Genomic DNA, 22,112 nt, shown 5'->3' with positions numbered 1-22,112 from the left:
AACGTGGAAATAGGGGTTTCACTTCACAAAGAATAAAGCAGTTCTACATAAAACACAAGACAATGCACAAATTAATTGCGACTGTGCCTCGTAATACAAAGTCAAAATAACTCGATATAAAATAACACACTCGACGCCAAACACCCATCAAAAGATACCTTACAAGTTAATTGCAGGATAAATCCACAATAAAGGGGTTATTTAGGTGTTTTGGACACTTTTAACTGTTAATTCTCCGACTCCTCAGAACATACAACTTACCCACAGCATGTCTTGTTATCTCTGCTGTGGGCGGTCCCTATTCCATACACTAAATGCCATCACGCATCAGACAGATGGCGCTGTCCCCATTTATGCAGTAATTTAACAATTTACACTCCGTTACACTAGCCCACACCTACACTTGTGCACAATATTTTTGAGAAATGTGACCAATACTTTATAGTTTGGAATTATGCGATTTCGGACTCAGCCAGACAAAAGTGTAATTTGGATTAGTTTATTACAAAATTGGGAACTGAGTTTTAAGAAACACTCTTTCAACATGAGAGTATCCTAACGGCACACTGCAAGTGTCATTCAGTCTGAACATGTCTTCATTGAACACTGTGTGGCGCACTTGAGCATGTTTGGACTTTAATTTGCGTCTTTGGACAAAAAACGAGCAATATTGTTTTGTTCTAGCGTGATAATGTGATAAAATAACTATGGGTTCTGAGTAATCTAGTTTTAATAAAAAACCAGGGGACCCCCAAGCTCTTTATTTTAGATCTATGAGCGGTGCCTTAGGGCTAATGAGGGGTCCGTAACCGCCCCAGCCCCCCCTCCCTCAATTAGATCCCTGATCTGATCGATATTAATATCAAGAAACAACGGAAAGCACTATTTATATTGTTATAAACAAAGCGCTGTCACTTTAAATTTATCTGCAGCGCGAGCAACTGTACTGAAGTTCTACTCTATGACATCACGGCGTTATCAGTCGCGCGATCTCAGTCAGTTTAGCAGCTTTGCGTTTCTCGTTGTTTCTGAACAATCCGACTGAGAGTCGATTAATATCCGAGAATATTTTGTCCAAACTGTGTGATCTCTGATCTGCGGGATCTCTGATCGGCATTAAGCGAGATTTTAACTCAGATTTTCGACGAAACAGAGTGTAAAGCACCAACGGGCGGTGAGTAAGTTAACGTTACAAGTCAATAACAAACATTTTCATGTCAAATGTAAAATCTTATCTTGAAATGGTCGTAAATTTGATAATATGTGGAGAATATATCTAATTTATTATATATAAAGTGAAGAAACCCCATTTGTTTTATGTAACAATACTTATGAAGTGTTTAATACCCCAGTGTTTGTGTCGTGTTTAAACCGGAATGACCGTTTCAATATACGATAAATTACTCAAATTTGAGTTGTTATTTGCTTTTTAATGACACGTTACCTATTTAGTATTTTAATATCACGTTTGTTTGTGTTTTATTTGTACATCTGATGATTGAGGTCTCTGTAGAGCGCAAACATAACAGGAGAGTAACAGGAAATGTTATTTCTATGATATGTCAGCGATTGAAAACCTGATTTTAAGTGAAAGTCATCGTGAATCTGTCAATAAAAGATTTTATTTTGCAGAAAAAATGCCCCATTACAAGCGAGTACATTACCCGGAGTCCATAGAGCTCCTCCCCTTCTTAACCATCACAGGTGAGCTTGTAAAAGTAATATTACTCTGATGTGCTAATGTCTGAACCAAAATATTAATATAAAATAGCTTGACTGTAAAATAAAACACATATAAATCTGATTTTTTGTAGGAATAGAGACCCCACATCCCCCACCTGAAAGGAGCTCCAACATAAAACCTGAGAGCCCTGGAGACGTCTCCGGCAACTCAAGAGCTTATTGGAGAATAGAGTCCACATGTCCCTCCATAGACTTCAAAGGTGAGCTTTAGAAACTAATGCCAAGCTGAAGTGCCAAAGTGAGAATTGTTAGACTTCGATGTAAAAAAGCTTCAACGTGTGATTTAAACTACATAAGTTCTGTATTCTGTACTGTTTTAATGTCATAAATCTGATGCTTTGTAGGTGCTGGTGTGTTCTCTCCACACCCCCCGCCTGACATGAGGTCCCATACAAAACCTGTGAGTCGTAGAGCACCTTCCGGCGTCTCAGTGGATTGTGGGAACGTTACTGTTGGGAAACAATCAAAACACCTCCCTCCCTTAAACCAAAGAGGTGAGCTTGTGAAAGCAATATCGATCTAATGTGCTAAAGTGAGAATTGTACGATTTTGAGTGTAGAAAAGCTCAAGTTTGAATTAAAATACATAAAGAACATAAAGAAAGAATTAAAAAAGAACGGTTTTAATGTCCTAAATCTGTTATGCAGGTGTTGGTGTATCGCGGCCACATCCACCTGACAGAAGCTCTGTGTGGGATCCCCACGGCCACATAACCATCCTCAACGTCTTGAAGGATTATGGGGACATTACTGGCTCGCAGCGTGTTGGACATCCCCCTCCTGTAAAGTACACAGGTGAGTAATAATAGAAAGCTGGTGTGTTACAGTCTGAATCAAAATGGTCACATTTTATTTTATAAAGGCTTAAGCAAGGCTCCAGATCATTTTTTGAGACAGTGTTTGGTGGAAAATGGGGAAAATGTGATACGGTCTGTGTTCATTGTTTTAATGTGTAATAAACCTGTTGTTATGCAGGTGCAGGTGTGCAGCGCCCAGAGTTACATAAAAGATGTAAAGTTATTCCTGCCATTACAAAGGCATGTCAGAACATTCCTGCACTGCAGCAACCCAAGGACCTCCCCCCCATAAACATCATAGGTGAGCTTGTCAAACCAATTTTAATCTGTGCGTCAGAATCAAAATTGTTACTTTCTATATAATGAAGTCTTGAGTGTAAGGTAAAACAGTAAAGTTAGTTTTCAACTGTTGTAATGTGTCATAAATCTGACGTTATGCAGGTGTTGGTCTACATTCACCACATCCACCATCTGATTTAACCCCTCAAATTAAACCCGAGGGCCACGACGTTCTTCCCTCAACCTCAGAGAAGCAGGAATGCGGGAACATTAAGCGGTCACAGAAGTCTAAACTTCCTCTCATAAACACCAGAGGTGAGCAAAAGCAATATCAATCTGACGTGTTAAAGTGAGAATTGTACGATTTTGAATGTAGAATATCTTAAGTGTGAATTAAAATACTTAAAGTACATATCCACTGTTTTAATCATGTCATAAACATCTGTAATGCAGGCGTTGGTGCATTGCGGCCACATCCACCTGACAGAAGCTCAGTGATGGATCACGAGAGCCGCAAAACTGTCCTAGACCTCTTGAGGGATTATGAGAACATTACTGGCTCCCAGCAGGCTGCACAGCTCTCTCCCTTAAACTACAAAGGTGAGTAAAACTAATATAAAGCGTGCTTCAGTCGGATTCAAAACGGTCACATTTTATTATATAAAGGCTTAAGCAAGGCTCCAGATCTTTTTTTGAGACAGTGTTCAGAGTAAAATGGGGAAAATGTGTCAAGGTCTGTTTTCATTGTTTTAATGTGTAATAAACCTCTTGTTATGCAGGTGCAGGTGTGCAGCACCCAGAGTTACATAAAAGATGTAAAGTTCTTCCTGCCATTACAAAGGCATGTCAGAACATTACTGGTCCGCAGCAATATGAGGACATCTCCCTCTTACATGTCAGAGGTGAGCTTGTCAGACCAATATTGATCTGTGCATCAGAATCAAAATTGTAACTTTTTTATACAATAAAGCTTTGGTGTAAGGTAAAGGTAAAGGTACATTTGAACTGTAATGTGTCATAAATCTGACGTTATGCAGGTGTTGGTCTACATACACCACATCCACCATCTGACTTTACCCCTCAAATTAAACCCGAGGGCCACAACGTTCTTCCCTCAACCTCAGAGAAGAAGGAATGTGGGAACTTTAAGCGTTCCCAGAAGTGTAAACTTCCTTCCACAAACCTCACAGGTGAGCTTTTGAGAACAATATCATTCTGCCGTGCTAAAGTGAGAATCAAAATGTTTACCTACAACGTGCTTGAGTGTGAAGTACAATACAAAAGGTGTTTGTAAGTGTTATAATTTGAATGGTTTTGCAGGAATGAGGGCGGAGCCACCACAGAAGAGAATACAGCTGTGGGAACCAAGTGATAGACCTTTTGCTTTCGTCTGTAAAAGAATATTAGAAGATGCGAAGGTGACGGCAACTTATGAGTCATATCAAAATGATGTTTGGTGATATGGGCACAAGGATTACATACACATGTCTACATTCTGTAGAAAAGAAGGGTGTTTTGTATTAAGCAAATCTCCCCTATCATGAAAACACATTGAACAATTGTTTTGTGATCTGTTTTGTTTTTTGTTTGTAGATTGACCGTGAATATCAAAACAGCCTTTCTTTAGCAGATCGAGAGACATTCTCATCTAGGTTTAAAAAAATGAAAATTGATGACATAAGGAATATCCTTTGGAGAAAGAAGAGTTAAGGTAAATGTATGATATGTTTTCTTCATTACAGTTTTTTACTTTGTATTACAACACAAGGATTTGTGTAATATGCTTTTTAAATTACATGAGGTATCAGAGCTCAATTCTCTATATTTTATTGTCATCAGGATATGGCCGCTACACGTACTGCTGAAGGAAGCTAAAAAAAGAGGAGACTGTCGTGGACGTGGGTGGCTGGCTGCCTGGAGTTGCCGGCTGCACCGGACTGGAATGGCTGGCTCCCTAGAGTGGCCTCTGCACCAGACTGGAGTGGCTGGCTGCCTGGAGTGGCCGGCTGCACCGGACTGGAGTGGCTGGCTCCCTAGAGTGGCCTCTGCACCAGACTGGAGTGGCTGGCTGCCTGGAGTGGCCGGCTGCACCGGACTGGAGTGGCTGGCTCCCTAGAGTGGCCTCTGCACCAGACTGGAGTGGCTGGCTGCCTAGAGTGGCCTCTGCACCGGACTGGAGTGGCCGGCTGCACCGGACTGGAGTGGCCGGCTGCCTAGAGTGGCCAGCTGCACCGGCCTGGAGTGGCTGGCTGCCTGGAGTGGCCGGCTGCTCCGGACTGGAGTGGCTGGCTGCCTGGAGTGGCCGGCTGCTCCGGACTGGAGTGGCTGGCTGCACCGGACTGGAGTGGCCGGCTGCACCGGACTGGAGTGGCCAGCTGCCTAGAGTGGCCAGCTGCACCGGACTGGAGTGGCAGGCTGCCTGGAGTGGCCGTCTGCTCCGGACTGGAGTGGCTGGCTGCCTGGAGTGGCCGGCTGCCTGGAGTGGAGTGGCCGGCTGCACCGGACTGGAGTGGCCGGCTGCACCGGACTGGAGTGGCCGGCTGCACCGGACTGGAGTGGCCGGCTGCACCGGACTGGAGTGGCCGGCTGCCTAGAGTGGCCAGCTGCACCGGACTGGAGTGGCTGGCTGCCTGGAGTGGCCGGCTGCTCCGGACTGGAGTGGCTGGCTGCCTGGAGTGGCCGGCTGCACCGGACTGGAGTGGCCGGCTGCACCGGACTGGAGTGGCCGGCTGCACCGGACTGGAGTGGCCGGCTATACCGGACTGGAGTGGCCGGCTGCCTGGAGTGGCCGGCTGCTCCGGACTGGAGTGGTCGGCTGCCTAGAGTGGCTGGCTGCACCGGACTGGAGTGGCTGGCTGCACCGGACTGGAGTGGCCCGCTGCCTAGAGTGGCTGCACCGACCACTGTTTGCCACAAAACAGGAACATCACACATTTGACCTGAAACAACTGCAAACCAAGATATGAATTCAAATCTTTAATGAAGAATCGTATCCCTTGTGAAGTGTTACATTCCTCTAATAATAAATGCTATTATTGTACATCATTCTGAATCATGTTGAATAAAGTGCCTCCATCTGTTCTGCGTAAAACAATATTGTTTCCCTGCTGCAAACAGAGGTTTTTTTAGACTTTTTTATTGTCCGTTATATGGATGGACAGGCTTGTAAAATATCCGCCATATTCTTCTATTAACGGTGGTAATTAGCATGTTCGTGATGTCATCACGCTGTACTTGCTATTACTCTCGGAACTTGCTGTATTTTAATACAACTGAATGCCCAATAAATGTGTTGTTGTTTATATTCATTTATATACTTAATGTTTATTTTGTCAGACATAAAATAGTTACAGACAAATATTTATGTTCAAATGTCCGGTCTAGTCAGTAACAATGACAGGTGCTTGTAAATGGTGTTTTGTACTCACTTACTCACAAGCAACTCACTAGACAAGTCAATTCACTTGTCTATGAAAATGCTGAATTAAATCATTCATTGTAAGCTGTGTGGCTTTCAAAGTATGTTTATAGGTTGTGGTAGAGTCAATAAAAAACAAAGACTTATTTAACAATTAAGTCTGATACACAAACACTGTATTTGTCAGTTTCTCTAGTTTTCATCCTTTCATTTTCTCTTATTTACAAGATCTCCCAAGTGTTTACAACCTTTAGAAGTCCACGTCTGGTCTGTGCTCAATATTTAAAGGGACAGTTCACGTAATATAAATCTGTTTTGTAAGGTTTGACAAACACACTTCTAACGTGTTTTAAGACATTACCGAATCCCTGACCCGCCCCCCCACACAACAATCTCACTCCAAACTAACCTCAAAAGTTGGCAACCCTGAATGTTATCAATGTGTGTACTGTGGAAAAGAGTGCTAACATTTCATCGTATGGCTGTGAAATGACAACAACGATGTTTTATTATGTAAATGTACAGTGCACGAGTCTATTGTTTCTGTTACAAATACCATTATTAACCATCTGCTGTGTGATAGGCCCGTGTGGAAGAAAAAAGACTTGTCTTCTGTGGGTCAGCTGGGGGAGCTCTCTCACTGTTCATGAGGAGAGTAACACTACAGGTGAGGCATTAGAAAGTTTGTCAGTGTTTCACAAGATAAAAGTTCCTGTGAGAATGGCATTGTGTGTTTTTACTTTCACAGAGAAACCCGTATGATCTGTGGTATGAAAGGCAGGTGGTTACGTCATCGCGGAGGGAATTTGCTTTGCGTTTGTTGACCGGGTCATGCACTACATTACAACATCTGCTCAGCTGGACAAGGAAAAGCACAACTCTTGCTTCAATGATGGAAAAGTAGATCAAGCTGTGAGGTTTTTGGCAGGTATATAATCAGAATGACTCTACAATGATACAGTGCATTAGGGTTTGCTGTATGCTAAGTGTATAGTTACATAAAAGTGTAATGTATTGGCGGTAATGTCATTATACCCACGCTTCCCCCAACGTGTCCTGGTACCAAGGGAATAGAACTGCCGCCGGCCGTGGTGGAGAGGAAACAGGGGTCTCAGTACATGCTTAATCCAGACCGTTCATCATTCAGACCAGGTGGACATCTCCAGCAGTTTGGACCTCAAACATTCACTGGATCACCGGATCTTTACCACATCGACAGCCCCAGACGGCATCTGTTGGTCGCCTGCTACAATGGAGGAAGAGATTTGCGCATTGACCCACAAACAGGTGTGTGAGTTTGTAAAAGCCTTTGCCATGTGTGTTCGTGTTGCTGGAGGAAAATGAACCACACTAATACATTTTTAGGCCATTTATTGGAATGACTTTTGGCCAACACTTAGTTAACCGACTTTTCAGGCACACGACTGCATACAGTAAAACTGCCAGAAGAAGACCATCTCATGTTGTTCACCGACTTCTTTCAGGCACACGACTGCAGACAGTGAAACTGCCAGGAGAAGACCACCTCATGTTGTTCAGGTGGGAAGGATCACACTGATCTGTACGTCACCACCACAGCGTATAAAGACATGGATGAAGATTCACTGGCCAAACAGCCTGTGGCTGGCTGCATATTTAAGGTGACATAACACATAAGGTGACATCACAGGGTGACATAACTAACACATAATATCCTTTATTCTCACCGCAGGATACTGGTATAGGAGTGACGGTTATTCCATCATTCTCATATACTGGATAAAAGCCATGAAGACAGCGATGATGCTTACTAAACCGTCACAATATTTCTGCCAAAACAACGTTGATTATTTTACCACCGTTCTAACTGCAACCGTGGCTTTAAAACACCCATAGGATAGATGAAAACCTTTGTTTCATGGTATTCGACACTGGAAAATACTTTGAAGTTAAACAAGATCTTCTAAATGTAGGATGAGACTTTCCATCAGCTTTTTGGATTAGGAGAGGGAAGGTGTCACATCTCAGGATTAAGGCATGAAGGTTTAAAAGAAGTAAAAGAAGGTAACAATATTTTAAAGAAATGCTCATTTTAACAGGAACAGTGCACAATAATACCAGCATTAAAATGAGGATCCATGTTGATTTGAAAACAAATATATGATTTTAAAGATGCTGTGTGCAACCAGGTTTGGGGGAAAAGGTGGATTTTATTCTTGTGTGAATCTTTAATATAACCTGAGAAAGTGAAGAAAACGCTGAATTGACTTTTTGGTATTTTACAATATTATAGAGTTTTAATCATATTGATATTTCACAGACCATAGCACTTTGCATACGCCTCCAAATAAAGTTATTTTGTTTTTATAAGGGTGTGCTGTTATTCTTCTCACCACCTAACCAATGAAATGACAGCATTTGATGTACACATTTGAAAAAGCAAACTCTCTATTCAATTTGAAACATGTCTTTAAGGACATCTAGTGTAATGGAAAAATGTTCCATAATATTACAAATCATGCTTCGAAGCCACATTATACTCATTTATCCTCTTTTACAAATGTTACACTTGGGGGTTATGTAAACTCGTTAATAAATCATCACTTTATTCAATTGTCTCAAGATTCTTTTTGAGTTTTTATTTTAAGAAACGGATGGATGTCTTTTACTACTAGATGACCTCTACCACTAGAGGTCGTCATCACGTCAATAAGTCTAATAATTGTATAATAATAATATTTGTAAAGTCTGTTTATACAACGCCAAACAATATTCAGTAATATATGTTTGTGTAGCACTTTTAACAAGGTGTTATTTAACAATTCAGTAAGTACATTTTAAATGGCGTTTTCTTTTCCGTAAAGTAATTGTTTACACCCCTTCACCAGTAGAGAGCATTGTTTAGTAATTATGTACAGTTGTAAAGGTTTCCTATTGTGTTTTAGCTGCTGAATAAATCCTGTCTTTAGGTTCAAACAAATAGGCTGATCTCTATGGAGGACGAAAAATGACTTAAGAATAAATAAATGAACGAATAACTAAACGTATGCATAAATAAGTATAAATACATTAATGAAGAAATAAATACATGCATAATTAAGAAATAAATAAATACACAGTTTTTAGGCAGCGATAAATAATTTAATAAATACATTCACACAGAAATAAATAATTGAATAATTATTTATACATTTCTGCATGTATTTATCAAAGTCAGGGGTTGGCAAATGTAAATATTGATTTCACAGCTTTGAAATTGACTCAGTGTTTTTGAGTACTTACACTTTCAATCAGTCCACTATTGTGTGCCAGGCTTTTTCTCTTTGTTTTATTATAGGAGCCGTTTTTACCTTTTTAAATATGTCTTACCTCTTCATATGTTTGGATTATGAGCTGTTGGTCAGTTGGCGAGAAGTAGCCTATGGCACACAGGTTTTTTCCATTTTTCCATCACTGATTCTGTGATCGATCCAGACAATTAAATTCCTACAAACATGAATCGATTGTTTTTGGCAGACCAAAGAAATAAAGATGTCTTTTCATATCTATATGATGGCATAGCAATGACTGACAACAGTGAAGAAAAAGTTGCAAAATGCCCTAATCTCTAAACTTGCATTGAACATACATTCATTTCAACAACAAAAACTTTAAATCGAAAACTAAAGTGCTGTTTTACTGAACTGAGATGAAAAAATTGCAGCATCAAGTTGTGACTGCAACCTCTGAAAACATTTCAGCTTTCTTGCGGCTGTTGCAGCTCAAAGGGGGTTTGTTTATTATTTTCTTTTAGTTCATGTCTTTATTCTCCTTCTAAAAGTGTTTCTCACGTAGCCTCCATGCACTCTTTTACTATTATATAGAAAAGGATAGCTTAAATCACATACGTTCCTATTTATTAGAGAAGTTTGTCTGGTTAGCCCTTAGATGTTAAGTTAGAGATGAGACAGAGACTTCTCACCAATGCTTTGAAGCTTAGGAGTAGTAAATATTCTACAGAGAAACCAAAGGGTTATCAGACTCTCGGTGAGAGTTCAAAACCTAAAACCAGACCCCTGGAGAAAACCAGGACAAAGGGAGAGAGGGGGTTTATGGGTTTCCTCTCAATGATCCAGTCACTACAACATTCAAACTCTATAAGGAAAAGGGTTCACTGCTCACTGTTCACAGTTTCATTTATTTGTTTGTGTTTATGCGATCTTCATTATGTTTACCATGAGTAGAGTTTATGTTTTTTTAATAAAAAACAAAATCATTTGTGATGGCTTTTCTGTACTCTTGTCACAAACTGGTCACCTAAACTGTGTTTGATCTACCTCTGCTCTTAATTCTGTTTGCAACTGGCTCTACCTTGTCATTGTGAAACTTTTAAACCTCCACATGATGCATTCGGCTCCGACTGTGGTCTTGCATCTCCAAACCACACAGGCTGTCAGTTTTATTTCCAGCTCCAGAGGTCGCTTTTAGTTCAAATTATCGTTCTCGGTGCCGATTAATCGGCTAAATCGATGAATCTGTCGACATCTAAGATTTTAAAGTTAATATGTTATTTTTAAAGTAAAATAAGTAACCGATGCAATGTTAAAAAGACAGGGCTAAAATGCTCATAATTTTTTGTTCATGTAAGAGCTCTAGCTGCCATGTTTTGTAACTAGTTGGAGTTTTAGAAACCTTCAGGGCAACCGTCTTATAGTGCATTACAATAATCTAGGCTTGATGTCATGAAAATGTTGATTAACTAAAACAGAACTACTTCTGTTTCCGGAACACCCCACGGTGCAACACGCTCTCACCACCCAACTTTGCAATACCACAATTACTCCTTCCAAAAAATCCAGGAACCTCTGAGTCATATTTGATGAACAGCTGTCCTTCAAAGATCACATTGCAAAGACAACGGGGTCATGCCGATATACCTTATTCAACATTAGAAAGCTAAGACCCTATCTCACTGAGCATGCGGCACAACTCCTTGCCCAGGCCCTGGTAATCACGTGGTTGGACTACTGCAATGCTCTCCTTGCTGGGCTTCCTGCAAAGACTATCAAACCACTCCAGCTGGTTCAGAACGCAGCAGCACGCCTCGTCTTCCAACTGCCCAAAGGGCTCATGTGACACCCCTTTTCATCTCTCTCCACTGGCTACCAGTTGAAGCCTGTATCAGATTCAAGCCACTAAATCTTGCCTACAGGACTAACACTGGATCTGCACCGGCATACTTTCACACCCTCCTACACTCCTACACCCATCAAGATCTCTGCATTCAGCAAACCAGCAGCGTCTTGTATTGGCTTCTCATAGGTCAGCAAATAGCCTTCTCTCTCATTCTCCTTCACAACTCCTTCCTGGTGGAACAATCTTCCTAACTCGGCCTGGTCAACCTCATCTCTCACAACATTCAAAAAGCGACTTAAAACCTCTTCTGTGATACTTTCTTTCCCTTAACAGGTATTGGTCTAGCTTTTGTTGAAACTAGTAACTTTGTATTAGCATATTAGCATGTATTGTATTATTGCTCCTGTATGACATATCGCTTATTACTCCCTAAACTCTTTGTAAGTCGCTTTGGATAAAAGTGTCGGCTAAATGACTGAATGTAAATGTAATATTCCTAAAACGAAAAAAGCTGGTTTTGCAGGTGTTGACATCGTGGTTTTCAAATGACAGATTACTATCGAATAATATGCCCAGATTCCTAGTCTACGGAGTGGGCTTCATTGAGCATCACTCAATAATCAAGCAGTATTCTTGGTGGTTAGGTATGGTGGATAAGTAAGACTTCTGTTTTATCCGAGTTCAACAATAAAAAGTTGCTTGCTGGTGAACTGCTGTGTTTCGTGAGGCCTCAAGGAAATGTAGAGCTGAGTATCATCAGCATCACAGTAAAAACTTAATTTGTGTCTCTTCATTATACCTCCTAGAGGTAGAGTTGTGCAGTGCGAAGAGCATAGGCCGAGCCCTGTGGCATGCCGTACTGGACTAGTAATTTGCGCTACGCCTCATTGGGTATTGCTATAAACTGAAAACGGTTAGATAGGTATGAACGAAACCATTTTAATACTATTTCACTAATGCCCACATCATTTTCAAGTCAATATAAAAGTATGCTGTGGTCAATCATGTAAAAAGGGAAACTAGGATCTAACAGCACAAGTAACAAGATACAGCCATGATCAGATGCCAGAAGCAAATCATTTGTTACTCTGATCAGAGAAGTCTCTGTACTGTGATGTGCTCTAAATCCTGACTGGAATTTTTCACAGATATCATTCCTTTGGAGGAAGAAACATAGCTGTGATGAAACAACCTTTTCAAGTACTTTAGAAATGGAAGTTTAGTTAACTAATTCCCTAGGGTCAAGTTGAGGTTTTTTGATAAGGGGCCTAATTACAGCCACCTTATATGCTTAAGTGACATATCCTAATGAAAGAGATGAGTTAATAATACGAACCAGAGGATCTACATCGAGGTTCCACCTATAAAAGCTTCCCTTGACACCGGAACCACGAGAGGCATTACTTCCCCTGCTATGTAGATCCATTGTTCTTTATTTGGTGGTTCTAGGGTCTTCTGAGTATTTTGCCTCTTTTTCGGATGTATTTCGGAGACACACGGTTCGTGTCCTGGATAAGACCAGACCAGAGTGTTTTTAACAGGGTATGTCAAGTGACTTACATTTGTGCATCATGTAGTTCGATTGCTGTTAAACACATTAGGTAAGGTTTGCCACCCCATGTACTTTTGGTTAGAGAATGGCTCTGGAGTCCGAAATCGCATACTAAATGAGTAGGTACTCAATTTCAGTAGGTACGTACTCAATGGGGCTACATGCGTACGTACTGTTTCCCTAAATGGGTGTAGTATGAATGCGATCGGCCATATTGATGATCTTCTTTTCCTTTTTAATGGCGGGGAGCAAAATACGTTTGTGGTGCATATCCACCACCTACTGTACTGGTGTGTACATGGGCCAGAGATTAACCACACGACGTAATAACAAGCGCAAAAATTTAAGTTATGAAACAGGTGCATTAACATCAGTAATGCTAACTTTACATTCCATGAGTTTTCCCAGAATTTGCATGTTTGTAATGTCTTCACAAAGGAGACCCTGGGCAGCTGCTCTACCATCTCACCTTAGGAGTGCACTTCTGATTTTATTGCCAAGGAATATAAGTATTATTACTTATAAATTAAGTGTAGGCCTACCCTAGAAATGCATTGCTAGCCCACACCTACACTTGTGCACAATATTTTTGAGAAATGTTACCAATACTTTATAGTTTGGCATTATGCGATTTCGGACTCAGCCAGACAAAAGTGTAATTTGGATTAGTTTATTACAAAATTGGGAACTGAGTTTTAAGAAACACTCTTTCAACATGAGAGTATCCTAACGGCACACTGCAAGTGTCATTCAGTCTGAACATGTCTTCATTGAACACTGTGTGGCGCACTTGAGCATGTTTGGACTTTAATTTGATTGGAGAAACACAGTCACATGGTAGAGCCTTTGGCAGAAGACAAAATAAAACAATGACGCGTAGAATTTTAAAGAGGTCAAAAGAAAAGTAACAAGCTTATTGTAGCCTAATGTAGCGGAGTAAGAGTACAGTTTCTTCTTCACAAATCTACTCAAGTAAAAGTAAAAAGTATAGTGATTTAAAACTACTCCTAGAAGTATAATTTTTTCAAAAAGTTACTCAAGTAAATGTAACGGAGTAAATGTAACTCGTTACTACCCACCTCTGAATACATTTTATACACATTACCTGCACAATGGAGATATAAACGTGGAAATAGGGGTTTCATATCACAAAGAATAAAGCAGTTCTACATAAAACACAAGACAATGCACAAATTAATTGCGACTGTGCCTCGTAATACAAAGTCAAAATAACTCGATATAAAATAACACACTCGACGCCAAACACCCATCAAAAGATACCTTACAAGTTAATTGCAGGATAAATCCACAATAAAGGGGTTATTTAGGTGTTTTGGACACTTTTAACTGTTAATTCTCCGACTCCTCAGAACATACAACTTACCCACAGCATGTCTTGTTATCTCTGCTGTGGGCGGTCCCTATTCCATACACTAAATGCCATCACGCATCAGACAGATGGCGCTGTCCCCATTTATGCAGTAATTTAACAATTTACACTCCGTTACACTAGCCCACACCTACACTTGTGCACAATATTTTTGAGAAATGTGACCAATACTTTATAGTTTGGAATTATGCGATTTCGGACTCAGCCAGACAAAAGTGTAATTTGGATTAGTTTATTACAAAATTGGGAACTGAGTTTTAAGAAACACTCTTTCAACATGAGAGTATCCTAACGGCACACTGCAAGTGTCATTCAGTCTGAACATGTCTTCATTGAACACTGTGTGGCGCACTTGAGCATGTTTGGACTTTAATTTGCGTCTTTGGACAAAAAACGAGCAATATTGTTTTGTTCTAGCGTGATAATGTGATAAAATAACTATGGGTTCTGAGTAATCTAGTTTTAATAAAAAACCAGGGGACCCCCAAGCTCTTTATTTTAGATCTATGAGCGGTGCCTTAGGGCTAATGAGGGGTCCGTAACCGCCCCAGCCCCCCACCCTCAATTAGATCCCTGATCTGATCGATATTAATATCAAGAAACAACGGAAAGCACTATTTATATTGTTATAAACAAAGCGCTGTCACTTTAAATTTATCTGCAGCGCGAGCAACTGTACTGAAGTTCTACTCTATGACATCACGGCGTTATCAGTCGCGCGATCTCAGTCAGTTTAGCAGCTTTGCGTTTCTCGTTGTTTCTGAACAATCCGACTGAGAGTCGATTAATATCCGAGAATATTTTGTCCAAACTGTGTGATCTCTGATCTGCGGGATCTCTGATCGGCATTAAGCGAGATTTTAACTCAGATTTTCGACGAAACAGAGTGTAAAGCACCAACGGGCGATGAGTAAGTTAACGTTACAAGTCAATAACAAACATTTTCATGTCAAATGTAAAATCTTATCTTGAAATGGTCGTAAATTTGATAATATGTGGAGAATATATCTAATTTATTATATATAAAGTGAAGAAACCCCATTTGTTTTATGTAACAATACTTATGAAGTGTTTAATACCCCAGTGTTTGTGTCGTGTTTAAACCGGAATGACCGTTTCAATATACGATAAATTACTCAAATTTGAGTTGTTATTTGCTTTTTAATGACACGTTACCTATTTAGTATTTTAATATCACGTTTGTTTGTGTTTTATTTGTACATCTGATGATTGAGGTCTCTGTAGAGCGCAAACATAACAGGAGAGTAACAGGAAATGTTATTTCTATGATATGTCAGCGATTGAAAACCTGTTTTTAAGTGAAAGTCATCGTGAATCTGTCAATAAAAGATTTTATTTTGCAGAAAAAATGCCCCATTACAAGCGAGTACATTACCCGGAGTCCATAGAGCTCCTCCCCTTCTTAACCATCACAGGTGAGCTTGTAAAAGTAATATTACTCTGATGTGCTAATGTCTGAACCAAAATATTAATATAAAATAGCTTGACTGTAAAATAAAACACATATAAATCTGATTTTTTGTAGGAATAGAGACCCCACATCCCCCACCTGAAAGGAGCTCCAACATAAAACCTGAGAGCCCTGGAGACGTCTCCGGCAACTCAAGAGCTTATTGGAGAATAGAGTCCACATGTCCCTCCATAGACTTCAAAGGTGAGCTTTAGAAACTAATGCCAAGCTGAAGTGCCAAAGTGAGAATTGTTAGACTTCGATGTAAAAAAGCTTCAACGTGTGATTTAAACTACATAAGTTCTGTATTCTGTACTGTTTTAATGTCATAAATCTGATGCTTTGTAGGTGCTGGTGTGTTCTCTCCACACCCCCCGCCTGACATGAGGTCCCATACAAAACCTGTGAGTCGTAGAGCACCTTCCGGCGTCTCAGTGGATTGTGGGAACGTTACTGTTGGGAAACAATCAAAACACCTCCCTCCCTTAAACCAAAGAGGTGAGCTTGTGAAAGCAATATCGATCTAATGTGCTAAAGTGAGAATTGTACGATTTTGAGTGTAGAAAAGCTCAAGTTTGAATTAAAATACATAAAGAACATAAAGAAAGAATACATAAAGAAATGGTTTTAATGTCCTAAATCTGTTATGCAGGTGTTGGTGTATCGCGGCCACATCCACCTGACAGAAGCTCTGTGTGGGATCCCCACGGCCACATAACCATCCTCAACGTCTTGAAGGATTATGGGGACATTACTGGCTCGCAGCGTGTTGGACATCCCCCTCCTGTAAAGTACACAGGTGAGTAATAATAGAAAGCTGGTGTGTTACAGTCTGAATCAAAATGGTCACATTTTATTTTATAAAGGCTTAAGCAAGGCTCCAGATCATTTTTTGAGACAGTGTTCGGTGGAAAATGGGGAAAATGTGATACGGTCTGTGTTCATTGTTTTAATGTGTAATAAACCTGTTGTTATGCAGGTGCAGGTGTGCAGCGCCCAGAGTTACATAAAAGATGTAAAGTTATTCCTGCCATTACAAAGGCATGTCAGAACATTCCTGCACTGCAGCAACCCAAGGACCTCCCCCCCATAAACATCATAGGTGAGCTTGTCAAACCAATTTTAATCTGTGCGTCAGAATCAAAATTGTTACTTTCTATATAATGAAGTCTTGAGTGTAAGGTAAAACAGTAAAGTTAGTTTTCAACTGTTGTAATGTGTCATAAATCTGACGTTATGCAGGTGTTGGTCTACATTCACCACATCCACCATCTGATTTAACCCCTCAAATTAAACCCGAGGGCCACGACGTTCTTCCCTCAACCTCAGAGAAGAAGGAATGCGGGAACATTAAGCGGTCACAGAAGTCTAAACTTCCTCTCATAAACACCAGGGGTGAGCAAAAGCAATATCAATCTGACGTGTTAAAGTGAGAATTGTCGGATTTTGAATGTAGAATATCTTAAGTGTGAATTAAAATACTTAAAGTACATATCCACTGTTTTAATCATGTCATAAACATCTGTAATGCAGGCGTTGGTGCATTGCGCCCACATCCACCTGACAGAAGCTCAGTGATGGATCACGAGAGCCGCAAAACTGTCCTAGACCTCTTGAGGGATTATGAGAACATTACTGGCTCCCAGCAGGCTGCACAGCTCTCTCCCTTAAACTACAAAGGTGAGTAAAACTAATATAAAGCGTGCTTCAGTCGGATTCAAAACGGTCACATTTTATTATATAAAGGCTTAAGCAAGGCTCCAGATGTTTTTTGAGACAGTGTTCAGAGTAAAATGGGGAAAATGTGTCAAGGTCTGTTTTCATTGTTTTAATGTGTAATAAACCTCTTTTTATGCAGGTGCAGGTGTGCAGCACCCAGAGTTACATAAAAGATGTAAAGTTCTTCCTGCCATTACAAAGGCCTGTCAAAACATTACTGGTCCGCAGCAATATGAGGACATCTCACTCTTACAAGTCAGAGGTGAGCTTGTCAGATCAATATTAATCTGTGCATCAGAATCAAAATTGTAACTTTTTTATACAATAAAGCTTTGGTGTAAGGTAAAGGTAAAGGTACATTTGAACTGTAATGTGTCATAAATCTGACGTTATGCAGGTGTTGGTCTACATACACCACATCCACCATCTGACTTTACCCCTCAAATTAAACCCGAGAGCCACAACGTTCTTCCCTCAACCTCAGAGAAGAAGGAATGTGGGAACTTTAAGCGTTCCCAGAAGTGTAAACTTCCTTCCACAAACCTCACAGGTGAGCTTTTGAGAACAATATCATTCTGCCTTGCTAAAGTGAGAATCAAAATGTTTACCTACAACGTGCTTGAGTCTGAAGTACAATACAAAAGGTGTTTGTAAGTGTTATAATTTGAATGGTTTTGCAGGACTGAGGGCGGAGCCACCACAGAAGAGAATACAGCTGTGGGAACCAAGTGATAGACCTTTTGCTTTCGTCTGTAAAAGAATATTAGAAGATGCGAAGGTGAGTGCAACTTACGAGTCATATCAAAATGATGTTTGGTGATATGGGCACAAGGATTACATACACATGTCTACATTCTGTAGAAAAGAAGGGTGTTTTGTATTAAGCAAATCTCCCCTATCATGAAAACACATTGAAAAATTGTTTTGTGGTCTGTTTTGTTTTTTGTTTGCAGATTGACCGTGAATATCAAAACAGCCTTTCTTTAGCAGATCGAGAGACATTCTCATCTAGGTTTAAAAAAATGAAAATTGATGACATAAGGAATATCCTTTGGAGAAAGAAGAGTTAAGGTAAATGTATGATATGTTTTCTTCATTACAGTTTTTTACTTTGTATTACAACACAAGGATTTGTGTAATATGCTTTTTAAATTACATGAGGTATCAGAGCTCAATTCTCGATATTTTATTGTCATCAGGATATGGCTGCTACAAGTACTGTTGAAGGAAGCTAAAAAAAGAGGAGACGTGGGTGGCTGGCTTCCTGGAGTGGCCGGCTGCACCGGACTGGAGTGGCTGGCTGCCGGGAGTGGCTGCCTGGAGTTGACTGGAATGGCTGGGTGCCTGGAGGGGCCGGCTGCACCGGACTGGAGTGGCTGGCTGCCGGCTGCACTGGAGTGGCTGGCTGCCTAGATTGGCCGGCTGCACCGGACTGGAGTGGCTGGCTGCCGGCTGCTCTGGAGTGGCTGGCTGCCTAGAGTGGCCGGCTGCACCGGACTGGAGTGGCCAGCTGCACCGGACTGGAGTGGCTGGCTGCCTGGAGTGGCCGGCTGCACCAGACTGGAGTGGCCGGCTGCACCGGATTGGAGTGGCCGGCTGCACCGGACTGGAGTGGCCGGCTGCACCGGACTGGAGTGGCCGGCTGCACCGGACTGGAGTGGCCGGCTGCACCGGACTGGAGTGGCCGGCTGCCTAGAGTGGCCAGCTGCACCAGACTGGAGTGGCTGGCTGCCTGGAGTGGCCGGCTGCACCGGACTGGAGTGGCCGGCTGCTCCGGACTGGAGTGGCTGGCTGCCTGGAGTGGCCGGCTGCACCGGACTGGAGTGGCCGGCTGCACCGGACTGGAGTGGCCGGCTGCACCGGACTGGAGTGGCCGGCTGCACCGGACTGGAGTGGCTGGCTGCCTGGAGTGGCCGGCTGCTCCGGACTGGAGTGGTACGCTGCCTAGAGTGGCTGCACCGACCACTGTTTGCCACAAAACAGGAACATCACACATTTGACCTGAAACAACTGCAAACCAAGATATGAATTCAAATCTTTAAAGAAGAATCGTATCCCTTGTGAAGTGTTACATTCCTCTAATAATAAATGCTATTATTGTACATCATTCTGAATCATGTTGAATAAAGTGCCTCCATCTGTTCTGCGTAAAACAATATTGTTTCCCTGCTGCAAACAGAGTTTTTTTTAGACTTTTTTATTGTCCGTTATATTGATGGACAGGCTTGTAAAATATCCGCCATAATCTTCTATTAACGGTGGTAATTAGCATGTTCGTGATGTCATCATGCTGTACTTGCTATTACTCTCGGAACTTGCTGTATTTTAATACAACTGAATGCCCAATAAATGTGTTGTTGTTTATATTCATTTATATACTTAATGTTTATGTTGTCAGACATAAAATAGTTACAGACAAATATTTATGTTCAAATGTCCGGTCTAGTCAGTAACAATGACAGGTGCTTGTAAATGGTGTTTTGTACTCACTTACTCACAAGCAACTCACTAGACAAGTCAATTCACTTGTCTATGAAAATGCTGAATTAAATCATTCATTGTAAGCTGTGTGGCTTTCAAAGTATGTTTATAGGTTGTGGTAGGGTCAATACAAATAAAACAAAAACTTATTTAACAATTAAGTCTGATACACAAACACTGTATTTGTCAGTTTCTCTAGTTTTCATCCTTTCATTTTCTCTTATTTACAAGATCTCCCAAGTGTTTACAACCTTTAGAAGTCCACGTCTGGTCTGTGCTCAATATTTAAAGGGACAGTTCATGCAATATAAATCTGTTTTGTAAGGTTTGACAAACACACTTCTAACGTGTTTTAAGACATTACCGGATCCCTGACCCGCCCCCCCACACAACAATCTCACTCCAAACTAACCTCAAAAGTTGGCAACCCTGAATGTTATCAATGTGTGTACTGTGGAAAAGAGTGCTAACATTTCATCGTATGGCTGTGAAATGACAACAAAGATGTTTTATTATGTAAATGTACAGTGCACGAGTCTATTGTTTCTGTTACAAATACCATTATTAACCATCTGCTGTGCGATAGGCCCGTGTGGAAGAAAAAAGACTTGTCTTCTGTGGGTCAGCTGGGGGAGCTCTCTCACTGTTCATGAGGAGGGTATCACTACAGGTGAGGCATTAGAAAGTTTGTCAGTGTTTCACAAGATAAAAGTTCCTGTGAGAATGGCATTGTGTGTTTTTACTCTCACAGAAAAACCCGTATGATCTGTGGTATGAAAGGCAGGTGGTTACGTCATCGCGGAGGGAATTTGCTTTGCGTTTGCTGACCGGGTCATGCACTACATTACAACATCTGCTCAGCTGGACAAGGAATAGCCCAACGCTTGCTTCAGTGATGGAAATGTAGATCCAGCTGTGAGGTTCTTGGAAGGTATATAATCATAGTGACTACAATGATACAGTGCATTAGGGTTTGCTGTATGCTAAGTGTATAGTTATATAAAAGTGTAATGTATTGCCGGTAATGTTTTATACCCACGTTTCCCCCAACGTGTCCTGGTACCAAGGGAATAGAACTGCCGCCGGCCGTGGTGGAGAGGAAACAGGGGTCTCAGTACACGCTTAATCCAGACCGTTCATCATTCAGATCAGGTGGACATCTCCAACAGTTTGGACTGGTCACTGGATCACTGCATCTTTAACCACATCGACAGCCTTACGTACATGACTACGACATCCAGACTAGATGTCCGTACTGTATTTTCAGTATGTTTGTGTGTAATGACCGCAGTGGAGTAACAGGGTAGAGCCCGATGAAGATATACCAGACGGCATGTGCATAGACCCAGACGGCATCTGTTGGTCGCCTGCTACAATGGAGGAAGAGATTTGCACATTGACTCAGAAACAGGTGTGTGAGTTTGTAAAAGCCTTTGCCATGTGTGTTCGTGTTGCTGGAGGAAAATGAACCACACTAATACATTTTTAGGCCATTTATTGGAATGACTTTTGGCCAACACTTAGTTAACCGACTTTTCAGGCACACGACTGCAGACAGTAAAACTGCCAGAAGAAGACCATCTCATGTTGTTCACCGACTTCTTTCAGGTACACTACTGCAGACAGTAAAACTGCCAGAAGAAGATCATCTCATGTTGTTCAGGTGGGAAGGATCACACTGATCTGTACGTCACCACCACAGCGTATAAAGACATGGATGAAGATTCACTGGCCAAACAGCCTGTGGCTGGCTGCATATTTAAGGTGACATAACACATAAGGTGACATCACAGGGTGACATAACTAACACATAATATCCTTTATTCTCACCGCAGGATACTGGTGTAGGAGTGACGGTTATTCCATCATTCTCATATACTGGATAAAAAAAAGCCAATAACGTTGTTATTTTTGGAAATAACTTTGCGTAATATTAAAAATCATTCTTAGAAGCCATGGTATACTCATTTATCCTCTTTTACAAATGTTATGTGAACTTGTTTAATAAATCATAACTTTCTTCAATTGTCTCAAGATTGTTTTTGAGTTTTTATTTAAATAAACGGATGGCTTTTACTACTAGATGGCCTCTACCACTAGAGGTCGTCATCACTTCAATCATTATAATAATTGTATAATAATAATATTATTTTTACAGTCTGTTTATAC

The 22,112-nt window shown here is 41.0% G+C and overlaps 2 protein-coding genes and 2 pseudogenes across 7 annotated transcripts; all 4 read left to right on the top strand.

Annotated features, from left to right (window-relative positions):
* Positions 1-637: 637 nt before the first annotated feature.
* Positions 638-5,863, top strand: LOC130411323 (putative protein FAM47C). 5 transcript variants are annotated; one of them, XM_056735858.1, is made up of 13 exons: positions 657-1,174; positions 1,619-1,704; positions 1,815-1,943; positions 2,088-2,237; positions 2,391-2,537; positions 2,718-2,840; positions 2,981-3,133; positions 3,272-3,418; positions 3,598-3,720; positions 3,856-4,008; positions 4,139-4,236; positions 4,412-4,529; positions 4,658-5,863. In XM_056735858.1, exons 2-12 carry the CDS (start codon positions 1,638-1,640, stop codon positions 4,526-4,528), a joined length of 1,407 nt encoding a protein of 468 aa, XP_056591836.1. In that variant the 5' UTR covers positions 657-1,174; positions 1,619-1,637; the 3' UTR covers position 4,529; positions 4,658-5,863. The 5 variants fall into 5 exon arrangements, with proteins under 5 accessions (XP_056591837.1, XP_056591836.1, XP_056591834.1 ...); XM_056735856.1 differs by having other exon boundaries at positions 658-1,178; positions 1,633-1,704; XM_056735855.1 differs by having other exon boundaries at positions 824-1,174; positions 1,633-1,704.
* Positions 5,864-6,787: 924 nt separating this feature from the next.
* Positions 6,788-8,551, top strand: LOC130411294 (regucalcin-like; annotated as a pseudogene).
* Positions 8,552-14,834: 6,283 nt separating this feature from the next.
* On the top strand, positions 14,835-19,522 carry LOC130411293 (putative protein FAM47C). 2 transcript variants are annotated; one of them, XM_056735787.1, is made up of 13 exons: positions 14,844-15,182; positions 15,637-15,708; positions 15,819-15,947; positions 16,092-16,241; positions 16,396-16,542; positions 16,723-16,845; positions 16,986-17,138; positions 17,277-17,423; positions 17,602-17,724; positions 17,860-18,012; positions 18,143-18,240; positions 18,416-18,533; positions 18,662-19,522. In XM_056735787.1, the coding sequence occupies exons 1-12, from the start codon at positions 15,179-15,181 to the stop codon at positions 18,530-18,532; spliced, it is 1,416 nt and encodes a 471-aa protein (XP_056591765.1). In that variant the 5' UTR covers positions 14,844-15,178; the 3' UTR covers position 18,533; positions 18,662-19,522. The 2 variants fall into 2 exon arrangements, with proteins under 2 accessions (XP_056591766.1, XP_056591765.1); XM_056735788.1 differs by lacking the exon at positions 16,723-16,845 and having other exon boundaries at positions 14,835-15,182.
* Positions 19,523-20,592: 1,070 nt separating this feature from the next.
* LOC130411418 (regucalcin-like) lies at positions 20,593-21,829 on the top strand (annotated as a pseudogene).
* Positions 21,830-22,112: the final 283 nt, after the last annotated feature.

This window comes from Triplophysa dalaica, chromosome 22, assembly GCF_015846415.1.
Source record: "Triplophysa dalaica isolate WHDGS20190420 chromosome 22, ASM1584641v1, whole genome shotgun sequence".
Taxonomy (NCBI): Eukaryota; Metazoa; Chordata; class Actinopteri; order Cypriniformes; family Nemacheilidae; genus Triplophysa; species Triplophysa dalaica.
Note: the sequence above shows the minus strand (reverse complement) of the source record. Positions and strands in the feature narration are given on the sequence as shown.

Excerpts from the sequence above, each read along its gene's own strand:
- LOC130411323 (XM_056735858.1), top strand. The coding sequence starts at position 1,638 with ATGCCCCATTACAAGCGAGTACATTACCCGGAGTCCATAGAGCTCCTC. Across the intron at positions 1,705-1,814 it reads CCCCTTCTTAACCATCACAG|GAATAGAGACCCCACATCCC; the intron begins GTGAGCTTGTAA and ends GATTTTTTGTAG. Across the intron at positions 3,721-3,855 it reads CTCCCTCTTACATGTCAGAG|GTGTTGGTCTACATACACCA; the intron begins GTGAGCTTGTCA and ends GACGTTATGCAG.
- LOC130411293 (XM_056735787.1), top strand. Across the intron at positions 15,709-15,818 it reads CCCCTTCTTAACCATCACAG|GAATAGAGACCCCACATCCC; the intron begins GTGAGCTTGTAA and ends GATTTTTTGTAG. Across the intron at positions 17,424-17,601 it reads CTCTCCCTTAAACTACAAAG|GTGCAGGTGTGCAGCACCCA; the intron begins GTGAGTAAAACT and ends CTTTTTATGCAG.